Here is a 12,543-nt window from a genome sequence, read left to right on the forward strand (position 1 = left end):
GATCCAAGATCAAGACTTTCAAAATGTGTATCTAAAGTCCTTATTTAGGAGCTATAAATCCATAAAATAAGGAGTTAATTCTTTATTTAAATGTCTAAATGAGTGGCCTGATTTTTTCTTGTGTGGCGCATCCAGCAATTTCCATTGACTTTACTGAGAACCATTTGGGTTCTCATCACCTCTGAAAATCAGGCCAGTTATTTATAAACTAAATTTAACTATTCAGTTAAAAAAAAAAAAATCTTGTACCAAGTGCACAAAGAGCAAAGAAGAATGTTATTCTGAGGGCAGATCTCATGGCAAATTGAACCCTGGGTAGATTTTTGAGGTAGTATGTAACTATTAAAGTGCATCAAAATTTAAAAAGGCTTTACTCAAACAAGTCAAGTGACCTTCATATTGTAGTGGCTCCCATTCTGTGTGAATGTTTTCGCTTCTAGATTCCTTGAATAGGCCTTTTTCTGGCCGGTAGGATGGAGCAATATGTCCCCACTAAGGTCCTGATCCAAAGCACATTGAAGTCAGTGGAAAGACTCCCTTCAGTTTCAATTGGTTTTGGATCAGTCCCTTAGAGCCATTTCAGTTTCTGCAAAATCTTATCCAGTGCTCTCAGGGAGCTTTCTCTCAGTAAGTACTGGCTCCTGTTATAGGGTGACAGAACAGTGGAGGGCAGTTTCCCTGGTGCCAGACATTTCACCCTGTGCTGATGCTTTGAGAACATTCAGATGGGAAATTCTGAGAACAATCAGATGACTTGGGATCGGGTTTATATTTTTAAGATTTGAAAATATCCAGCGAGATGCCTTTAATTTGTATTCTAGATAGGAACTTTATTTTTATATTTTTACAAAACTTAAAAACAGCTTGTGCTTAGCTTCAGCTGCTCAGCCTTTCCCAGCCAAAACGCAACCAGGTGGCAACTGCAGCTGATCTGGGTAGTGTGAAGTGATGCTCCAAAGACATCCGGTACCACATGGTTGAATTATGCCACGTGCTTGCGCAGTTACTTAGCTGCATGAGGCTGACAACATACAGTTACTGTAGAACAGATCCTGGTTTTCCAGAAGCAGATAAAAGCAGTTTTTTGCAGATAGTTTGAAAATGAGTTAGGATTATACACTATATAATGCATTAAAATATTTCATAACCTCTATTCTTTTCTTTTATGTAACATATCTTGTTAAAACAAACTCTGGATTCCTTTTAGATAGACACGTGTTAGGGAGATATAGGTAAAAATGAATAGCAAAAAACTTCTTTTCGACCCTTCTCTATTCTTTGGGATAGTGAGAGGATCCGCCCTCTTACATGCTTAGTTCTGCCTGCCTCGATAATGCCAAATCCCATTTTCAACTGATTTGTGAATCTTTCTATGTTGCGTTTAAGTAAGAGGAAGGAATCTTTAGTCATGGGAAGAAGGCTATGCTCAGAAGAGGGAAAACTGAAGTTCTGTTGCACTTTGCTGCATACCTCTGTGCTGTTAATGCTAGTGTTCTCTTCCCTGCACTTTTCTCCCTTTTTAGCTCTTGCATCTGGTGGCTCTCTTCCAATAACATCACTGGATGCAACTGGGAACTTGGTGTTTGCCAATGCTGGAGGTACTCCTAACATCGTTACTGCCCCATTGTTCCTGAACCCTCAGAACCTTTCTCTGCTCACCAGCAACCCAGTTAGCTTGGTCTCTGCAGCTGCCGCTTCCGCAGGGGCCTCTGGACCAGTCGCCAGCCTTCATGCCACCTCCACCTCAGCTGAGTCCATCCAGAACTCTCTCTTCACAGTGGCCTCTGCCAGTGGGGCCACTTCCACCACCACTACTGCCTCCAAGGCACAGTGAGCCGGGCTGAGCTGTGCTACCACCAGCCTGTTTCACTCTGCAGTGGGATTGGCTGCCAGCTGGGTTTATAAACTGAAAAGTGTGATCGGCTTCCTCTCGCCATGTTGCTGGGGACAAGGGAGAGACGGAAAAATATAAAAACAAAACAGGAAGGATTTAAAGCTGGGACAGACATTTGCCTAATTTTATAATAAACACTGTCTTTTCAGGATCGCTTCATGGATCGGAGAGCTTTCTAACCAAAAATGTAAAAAAACAAAAAACAAAAAAACAAAAAAAAAGTGAAAGGACTACTTATCATTTCCAGCAGTCACAATGACAAGTTAAGGTGGGTTATCAACTCAAACATAGGAAGGGGATTTCTTAGTTCTTTTGGTCTAAATATCTTTTTTTTTTTTTAATTATCATTTTATAGGTCTGTTGTACAGGCCGTTATGTCATACAAGGTGTTTATAATCGTATCAATCGTGTTGGGGGTTCCTTTCTTAACTGGTACAATTTAGGCAGGCCTGTATTACTGGTGTATCTCTATTATTATTATGGTTATTATTATTATTATTATTTTTATATGTATGGTTTGGACGCATTTGTCTTTGCTCCTGGATCGTTTTCAGTGAGCTCCCACGCCATGAGGAGAGGGGAGAGAAAGAGGGAAACATGAGGAGGCTTCCTGTCCTAATCTCCTGGGAGTATTCCTCACAGTTTCCTCATCCTTGAACTTGTTTTACAGTGACTTATACAGAGGTATTGAGAGAGAGAGATTATTTTCACCACTTTTGCAGGAAGCTCAATGTAGAGGCAGCAAGTTGTGTGCAAATCTCCAGGCTAGTCTGTGCTTTTATGGTGAGGGAGGTAGAAATAACTTCTATACTACAGCTCTCCTTCATCCAACTACTTAGGCTAAAGGGCCAATTTTGCTCTGAGTTGCATGAGCAGGATTTGGCACTTAGAGCCCAGACTATTTCAGACATCTGTTTTGGTGGTTTTGCTGTATTGTTAGGATTTTGCCCCTTTAAAAAAAAAAAAAATCCTAGAAATGCAAAGTTACCTGAGGATGCCAATATCACTAATATCTAAAGGCATCCACAGTCCAAGTTTCCTAGCAACTGACTTGGCACAGGATTTTGAAAGGTGAAACTGGCTTCTCTAATCAAAGGAATATTCCCTTGCATGTTTTTTGTTGTGTACAGGAAGCTGCATTGGAACAGTTTTCCACTGGCAAGTGCTTCTATCTACAGGGATAGATGTCAGGTCTGTTGGAACAGAAGTTGCTGCCAATTTCATGCCAACACAATCGTAAGAAAGCACTCTCGGCTTCCTTGCGCCCTTGTTCTGTTTTAAATAGCTTGTAGGTTTTTTTTCTCTACCACCCTGCTTGGTGCTTTGGAAATAAGAGACAGTGACCAATCAGCTGGAATTGTCCAGCCTGATGTGGGAAATAACACCAGACTATCTAGTCAACACTGGGACTTTGCACACATCTTGGTGTTCTCACATGGTCTCTGAGAAGTGATGTTGCTACCTTGATCAAAATGGCAATAAGCATCTCTGACTAGAGGCTCAGTGTTGGCTTGCTGACGTAGCTGTGTCTCTAGGGTTGTTTCCAATCCACATAACAAGGAGCATCTCAGAACAGAGAGCTTATGAGAATGGATGAGGAAGAATAGTAGGTTTCCAGAGGTTAGTGATGTATATTTTTTAATATACCAATCGAGTTTCTGAACCAAAAAGATTTCTAAAGAGAAGACTGGATCTCTGCAATGCAGTTCACTTTGAACTTTCCATTCCTGTTGGATTTAAAAGTTTCTGCCATGTGTTTAAAACACATTTACACTCAGTTAGGGAGGGTGTCACAAGCACCCCCTCTGTGTTTGGTTTTGGTTTGGGGGGTGGTGTCACCAGGGAGTTTCAAGATAGCAAGTTTATGTAGTTAGGTTGGCTTTTGCTGATCATCAAGGGGGATCTTGGAATCTCTTACCACCTGAGATCAATAAGACAGCAACTTAAACCCAACATACACTTTGGTCTGTGACCCAAGTGTGTGGGATTTACATTTATATTCAAATGGCAGAAACTCTTATCTCTTCTTCCCCTCACTCATGTTTTCTCTGTTCACATCTTACTCTCTCTCTCCACCTTCCTGTTTCACAGATTATTTAAAATAATTATCCATAAAATTTCAAAACTAGTGAACTGCAAGCAGGGAAACTAACAAATGTCCGTCCACCATTTGTAATGTGTTCTTGATTTTTTTTTTTTTGTTTTTGTTTTTTAAAACTAAGCTTGAACCAAAGTCAATTTCTAGCAAGCTGCTGTACTAATGGACTAGTTTGTATAAGTGCAGTTCAGACGCAGAGAGGCGATAGATGCTACTGACAATTTCTTTTTCATTTGTCTTGTTTTTTATTTTATATAAAAGTTGCTGCTTGTTTTAATCTTTTTTGGGGGGGATTGATAATTTGTATATCCTTGGGGCAGACTCTTAACTTGGTTTTTTTAACTAGGGTTTTTTTTGTTTGTTTGTTTTGGTGTGTACATAGAATGGCAATGTCAGGTGATTACTAATCCAAGTGGTCCCCCACTCCTCCACCCTACCGGTTAAATAAATTTAAATATTCTGGTGTGATTGAAGTCTCTGTGACTTCAGTCTGTGCAGAAGATTTTAGGGCTATGAATAATATAGAATATAAATTGCCCATAGTGTAACAGCTTTGGAGCAGTAAAAGGTATAGATGGGTATGATTCAGGGAGGGAGAAGTGGAAGAGGAGATGCTGATTACCCACTATGTTGGTCTAGAGGCCATAGCATTGACTATAGTTTCTACCAAAGGAAATATCAGTCCCATGGGACTTGTAGTCAGCCAAGTAAGAGGGCAGGAAACGCTGCAGCTACAATGCTTGCACTTGGGTCTGAAAATTCCCAGTCACCTCCAGGCACTCTTAAAAGTAAAATTTACCAAGAGCCTGTTTGTTAAAGGGCATTCGGATGATATCCTCTCCACTGTATCCTCTGTTTTCTGATGGATCTGGGGCTGGGAGGTGAGTCCTATGCGTTTATCTAGGAAATACAAAGAATTTGGGCCTTAAATCAGCATAAAAACCTCTCTCCGCAGTTCAAAGGGACTGTGCCATCAGTTGTCTAGATGATTTTTAACTTCCCATTCTTGTTGGTTTGTGGCTGAGAGGGGGGTGTGATGCATACATATCTGGAACACTAATGCAGCTTGGATGGTTATTTATTATAAAAAAATTGATTTTTCCTGATTCCTTTTGCATTGGTCACATGGCTTTGGTGTGAGCACCTTAAACTTTCCCTCCCTCATCCTTTGCTAACCAATCACCCTGTAAGGGGCCCAGACTCCAGGGAGCTTCTTAGTGGTCTCTTCTGAAAGAAATTGGAAACTTTAAGTAGCCACATGTCCAAGGAGGTTTGGCTGAAATGCACTTCTTTTTGCCCTGGGTAACTGGCAGTAGATTGTCCTATCCTACCACACCTTCCACTCCCCCCTTGGCTCAAGCCCAGTGTGTTTTTATTTCCTATCAAAGAACATGTCAATGTCTGATTGTAGACCTATTGTTCAGTAGGTCTGCCTGGACCCTGCTCATCATTGGTAGTATTGTTTCCTATTGTGGACGTTGGTCACCTCTACTATTTTAGTTAAAGGACAGAGGAGAAGAACCCAGAGATGAGGTTGCAGTGGCATTATATTTGCGTAGTAAGACTATACATGCACACTCTTTCATAACTTGAGATGGATGAATGATCGGGTATTGGAATGTGGTGGAAATTGCTGTTTTAAACCTTAATCATGACTGCAACAGAAACTGAAGTGTCTACAAGGATATTCAATAGTGATTGGTGAATTAGAGACTGAGGATTTAAGGATTGGAGTGGAAAAGTATTGTCCCACAGATTCAAAAATTAGCCAACAGCGGCTGAGGGCATTATTTTGCAGTTGAGGTTACTTTTCCACCACAAAGGATGATAGTTTACTCTTTATAATCCAAAAATACAAGTCAATATAGACGTCTTAGCACAAATGGTTTTCTGTTGCCCATAAATGTCATCATCTGTCTTAAATCCATCACTGAGTGAATAGACTGTTCCTTTGTTGTTTTATGGGATTATCTCTGAGAATTTTGAATTCAATAGACTTTCGCGTGCGCACACGCACACACAGAAATAAATAAAATCAGGTTTCATTGGCCAGGACCAGAAGAAATTCCTTAAAGCCCTTGTACATGGAAGGGAAAATTGCAAGTTATCTAGTCATCTTTCTGTACCACAACTCCATAAAATTCCATATATGTAGATGTCTGGGCTTGTTTTCTCATTTCCAAGCATATCTTATAGCAGGTAAAAGCTAGTGGGACAGACCGATTCACTTTATAATCTCCAAGGACAATTAGGATATGTATAGTAGGCCCAGGAAGGGACATATGTATGAAGAAACACAAGAAATAAACACCTCCCCAAAAAAGATATGAAGAAGGGGAGATACACAAATGTTTCTTCAGGAAAAAGTCTTAAAAGGGTGATGGTCATGTGAATTTTGGTAGAGAACTCATTCAGGTTTGGTTCAGACAAATCTGAACCACTCAGTTGACCTCTGCCCCAGTAGTTAAGGGATGAAAGATTCATGTATTGTTCACACACCTGCACATACTCACCTTCAGATGGAGTCTCCTGACAAATGTGAATTTTGTGAGGAATCCTAAGCCAGTTAAAAAAGAATATTAGTTTATTTACTGACTTGTTACGTAGTGTATATGCAAGGAATGCTATATATAACATGCATGTGTGTGTATGTATACACATGCACTATTCCAGTTAGTACTGAGATATACTCCCTACATAAGAAAAATCCTGGTTTATAATAGTTTTTGTATTGTGCTCAGAGCCTAAGTACAATATACTTTACATTTTAAAAAATTGTTTTAATTGGGAGACTCATGACAACACATCATTGCCCCAGACCTACTCAAATATATCCTCTGCCTTCAATAAGTAAAGTAACACAAATTAATTAAAAGCCATATTAGACCCAAAAAAACACTTTGCCATGAAGTCCATAACACTTGGGCTTTGATGGACTATCAGTGGGAACACAATGGAAAGTAGAGGGTCCTCATATGAAAATGCTCTGCTGGTAATACTGGACAGCTGTGTTCAAGTCACTAATAAGACCATCCATCAGATTTTAACTGTTGTGATACAGCCCAGAAATGGAGACATTCTCTTCAGGAATTTGAATCACATGCCCTTGTAGGCTTCAAAAATTCCATCTTTGAATTTCACCTGGAAGTGAACTGGCTGTTATGGCCATAATGGAGAGATTTCTAAAGAAAACATTCAGGATGTATGTAATAATACATATGTTAACTTACTTGGAAATGCATTTTGTCATTTGTTGCCCCTTTTGGGATAACAAATCTTGATATTAATCTCAACAGAAGTAGGAACAATATATGAACTCACATGTTACATGGCCTTCCGTTTGTGCTGATTCAGCTTTCCGCTGCCCCTCCACCCTCATCTCTTTCTTGATCTTCTTCCCCGTACAGCATGGGAGGAGGTTATTTTAGTCTATCGATTACATGAAAACAAAATGTAACTTGGATCTATCGGTGATGTCTTTCCAGTGGACTTCTTAAAAATCAAAATAATTTAGGCAACTTTTTAAGAAAAAAAAAAAGAGGGAGGAGGAGTAAGAGACTCTCCTTGTGCTCAGGGGGCAGCGGAGGAGTGCCTGTTACCAAAACAACTTGAGGGAATTCTCCCTGCACGTCGGTAACAATGATTAGGTCAGTGATAGTGATTTACTGTTTTCTCTGAGGTCACACAGCATAAAGCATAGGTTCATCCATACCTTTAAGTTGTGGCCTCTGAAAATAAGTAGCTACTATTATAAAGAACATCACTGAAGAGTTAGAATTTTTGTTGTTCCTCTATTGGTTTAAGTAGAAAATACCCAGCAGTCCACTGGAGCAGATTCCATTTTTCCTCCTGGTTGAGGTGTTGAAAGTGCAGAAGTGCTGAGTCCTCTATAAAGCATATTCTTGGAGTAGAGTAACATTCAATAAAACAAAAAGACCATTTTTTTTCATAAAAGAACAGAACATCTTAACTCCATTGCAGTTGGAGCCATATAATGGAGGCACAAATGACTTCCAATTTACCTTAATTGCCAACACATAATATTTTGCTAAATAAAATTGTCCTCTTCCCAATTTGAAACCGTACTTTACAAAATTGTCAGAAAGGAGCTCTTTTTGTAATGGAAATAGAGGCTTTGGGACAGACTAAATACTGCATCAGATCCTAGCTATTGATGACATTTGGTTCAAAAAAATAGCATTTCCAATTATCTTATTGTTATCTTTTGGCAAAATCCCTAATGTGAACTCTTAACACGTCCATTTAACTGTGGTATGGCCAGTTAAACTGAACTCTGTTATCTTGAGGAAGAATAGGATTATCTTCAGTTTGTATGTACATGTGTACACACACACATATATTGAGAATAAATTCAGTTTGGTCTTTTATATACTCTCTCGCTTATAGATTAGACATTATTAAAGGAGGAATCGGACTGGTCGATGAATGCATCCATTATATAGTTATCCATCTGTAACCAGCCTGCTCTGGATTTGTTAGCCAGTTTTTACAAAAATATGACCCAGAAAGTTGTTAAAACAATTCACACTTCAAGAAGTGCAATTGCACTCTTTCTACTTCTTAGAAGAGTCAAAATCAACTCCTATTGATGTCAGTAGGAGTCTCCCTTGCCTTCAGTGGGAGTTGAATCAGATCATAGAGTATCTTAGACACTTTACAATGGATCTCCTATCTTACAGAGCATTTAACATGCAAATGTCTTTGGTACAACCACCCTTCTTTTTGTGTACTGTTAAGATACAGGCATTGCATGTGGACACAGTGTGATCTGCTCTTTTTTCTGATCTAACGCAAATCTGCTGGCTGTTTGACTCATAATTTGCAAATTATTATGTTCAGTATCTTATGTATTGCCACCCATTCAGAATAGGATCAGATTCCATAAACCTAAAAGCAGTTTACGTCAAAGAGCAGTGAAAGGAAGGAAATGTGTATACACATGCATGCACCCATATAGCTCTACACATGGACAGTACAATATAAAAACACGATTGTTCTCTTCTGACTTTCATCATCAATGAGGAGGATAAGTGGAATAATTACCACTTGCCATGTGACTCTATCCTGCCTATAATTAAGGTGGTAATAGAGTTGAGCCTTCATGTATTCTTCTTAACAGTTTGGTATGTACACACATTCCTGCTTTCGTCCCTAGCCAGTAAATCCAGATGGCAATCTGATTGCATACTTGTACCAATCCAACTCTGTCCTCCTTTTTCTTTCTCTCATATGCATGCCCATACCCTGAATGAACAGACTACTCTGAGCTTTCATTCCCTTGGGGCTCCATCTGGAGGGTTTTAGAGACTGCTGTGGAACTACAAATAATGTTATCCTTGGGGAAAAGAGAGTATGTGGTACAGAATAGATTGGTGTGGTCAGGTATGTCAAATGTACCAGATATGGCTTTTCTGACTAAATTCCTTTTCATGGAGCATCTCTTGGGCTTTATGCCAGTACTCCCTGCAAAGTATGCTTTGCTTGGGTGAATCTCCTTGGAAGACATTTCAGTTCCTGTCCCTGAGTAAGTGGAGGGTCCTCAACTGGAATAATCTGGGTCCCACTCCTTCCCTTCCCTTCCCTCCCCCTCCTTCAGTAAGAGGTAGCACCACAGAGATGTGAGAACAATGCTTGTGGGTAGCAGCTGGCTTCTGGCACCTTCATAAAATACCTCAGCATAGCTTAGCATTGTCACAGAACTGAAAAATCAGAAGAGAAAAACAAACTTTATAAATAGTGGAGATAATTCTAGCTGTAGAGTTTAGTTGAACTGATGTTTATTATGATTGATAAACATGATTATGCTGTATGTATTCGAGATCCTGTTGATAGGTTACAACTTTATAGGGTTGGGTGGGGGCGGGTGGGTGTTGGGGAGGGTGGGGGAGCGAAGGGAGTTGACTCTGTTAGAAGGAAAATGTTGCTCATGAATTTTTTTCCTTGTATCTGTCTTGCCAAAGGAAACATTTTGTTGCTCCTGGGTTTGGGATTGTTGTTTGGTTGGTTTATCTGTGGTCTAATCTGCAGCACAGCACATGATGGCATGCAGGTTACTGATTGGGTGGCTGTTCAGGGTCCTTTAGGTGCACACATGCTTTCCCCTCCCTCCCTGCCATTTCCTTATGAATAATAAGGGTCTTTGTAGGGATCTAAAGATCAGGCAAGGTGTATATATATATATTGGGAGCTTGGGGGAGAGGAGATGAATATATTGGGTCAGATTCAGCCCAGGTATACATCCATTTTAGCCAGTGGAGTTGCACCAGGGCTGAATTGGGGCCATGGCATTTAAGTTTGGGAAAGAGAGAACAGTTGTTGCATCTTAATCTGAGAGAGCAAAAATGAAACAGGTTCCTTTTATCCCCCTTGTCTTGTTACTGAATGTAGGGCTTGTAGTGCTTGATAATAGGTTGAAAACTTTTTAAACACTTCCTTTTCTAAAAGCAATGCTAATCCTGTCTAGACCAAAAACTACAAAAGAAAAAACCAAACTGAGAAGTGAAAGCTAACCTGCTCTTAGCACCTGGCTGGTGTACCTGAAAGGATCGAAATACTGTGAGTCAGTCTGGGGGGAGGGGTGTTTGGGGAGGAGGGAAGTGCATTCTTCTCATGGTGTTTGTCTTGACTTTGGGGTGGGAGTACTGGGGGAAGTGGAGATGACTTGGGAGGGATTCCTAGCCTCTTCCATCCTGACTTCAAGGCATCCCTTCCATTCTTCCGACTTCCCTAAAGAGGGGTGGGGGTGGGGAGGTGAGTGCGCGAGTGAGTTTTTGAGTGGTTGTGTGAATCTAAAGAGGTGAATTTCTAAGGAGCTCAGAGCTCCTTTGGGATGGGAGAATTTCCAATGGCTTGGTAGGGAACCAAAGGCACTGATAAGTCGTCAAATCTGCTGTTGTCAGAGCAGATAAGAGGAAAAGCTGGGCCTTTTTCGCGCTTTGGGTGGATGTCCCTTTCTGCAAGGATCTCATCTCCTGTAGGTGTTGCCGCCTTTTTGTGCATAGGGATGTTTTGGCTCTGTGAGGACAAACTGCAAATGGGGATTGCTCAATGCGGCAGCTTAGGTCTCAGCTGCTGCTGGAAATAGGAAAAACTGTTCCCTTCAAATATGGAAGCAGGGTTACCAAGGTCAGAGTCCCTTCCAACATCCTGCATGTGCTGTCTTTCTCTTCTAAAGATGGGGGACCCAGGAGACTCTTTATTTACTCCCCAAAATAGCCATGTACATTGTCATGCATTGTGCTATTGGGTTGAGTTGTTTTATCAGTGAACCTGGCGAACGCTTGTGAAGAAAGGGAAAGGGTGGAAAATAGATTAATTGTCCAGCTACTCTTCCTCCGGAAACCAATCGGGTTGCAGAACTTCACTGAAAGCTTTACTAATAGAATTGTTGTTCTGACATTATGTAAAAGTGGTATTAATATTGTGTGACTTTTCAAAGAGCTAGATAGATTTATAGGTAGGTAATAGGGATATTGAAGAAATGACTTCTCAATTATAAGAGCACTTGGAACAAAAGATGTGGAAAACAAGGTGTGCTTTAAGGTAAACAAATCTGAGGAAGGAAATGAAACAACCTGGGCGAGGGAAGGGAGGATGATATCCTTTGGGATTCCTCAGTGCTACTGAGTTGTTCTGCCCCAGGCCTGGAGTACCCCCTCTGCCTTATTTCATCTCTCTACCAAACAAGACATTGTCAAATAGCTCAGGCCAAAAATGTAATTTACCTGAAAATTGTTCTAGTCTGCTGGGGAATTTTTCCCTCCAGAGTTTTATCTAGACCATAAAATAATGTTTAATCCTCCACACTGTCCCCAAGAACTAACCCCTTCCTCCCCCTCAAAAAAATTCTCAATCTAATATTGTGGGCCCCACTAAAAATATTGCCCCCTGCTGATTTTTGTAGCAGCATCTAGTTAACAAACATTATTCTCTGAGCTGTGCTAATGTTATGGATGGTGCTGGCATGCTATGGTGCTATAGAAATCCTAAGTTATTAAACAAAGAGGATCCTATTTTGGCTCCATCCAGGACACTGGAAACTATTTATGCCAAGTCATAAACCCTGGAAATCACACAGCCCCTTCAAAAATGAAAGCTCTTATAAAAATCAAACAAAGCATCCTTGATAGTGTCCTTCAGAACAAGGCAGATTAGATTTAAAAAAAAAAAAAAAAATCAGTCCTTTCCCATGGTCTCCCTCACTGTGTTGGTCCTGGTGCCTTCTTTGCACAAGTGAGCTGAAGGATGAAATCTCAGCAAGCTGAGACACCCATACAGACTCAGAGCCCAGCTCTGCTACCGTTTGAGAACTGGGAGCAGGGCTGGACCCTCATTTTGCAACAGGGAGAGGAAAGGGGCACTGCAGAACTGCCTGCCATTGGTTTGGAGTAATGTGAATAGGGCAGTTCTGGTGGGGGGCAAGTGCTGATCACCTTGGAGAGCATCACGAGCCCACTTTGTCGGAAGGATCAGTGCAGTAGCCAACCCCATGCCTGCCAGTGCTGCTGTTGTTCCATTTCCTTCCTCGGCA

General features: G+C 40.7%; 1 protein-coding gene across 4 annotated transcripts in view; it reads left to right on the forward strand.

Annotated features, from left to right (window-relative positions):
• The window catches only part of POU2F1 (POU class 2 homeobox 1), a 174,583-nt gene extending 164,718 nt beyond the window's left edge, over positions 1 to 9,865 (forward strand). For 3 of the 4 annotated variants that reach the window (XM_048869595.2, XM_048869614.2, XM_048869604.2), the window contains one exon: positions 1,524 to 9,865. In XM_048869595.2, the coding sequence (XP_048725552.1) occupies positions 1,524 to 1,834 (311 nt within the window). In that variant the 3' untranslated portion in view covers positions 1,835 to 9,865. The remainder of the gene's footprint in view (positions 1 to 1,523) is intronic. The other variant, XM_048869625.2, reaches the window with a different exon arrangement.
• The last annotated feature ends 2,678 nt before the right edge of the window (positions 9,866 to 12,543 follow it).

The sequence above is a fragment of the Caretta caretta genome, chromosome 1 (assembly GCF_965140235.1).
Source record: "Caretta caretta isolate rCarCar2 chromosome 1, rCarCar1.hap1, whole genome shotgun sequence".
NCBI lineage: Eukaryota > Metazoa > Chordata > Testudines > Cheloniidae > Caretta > Caretta caretta.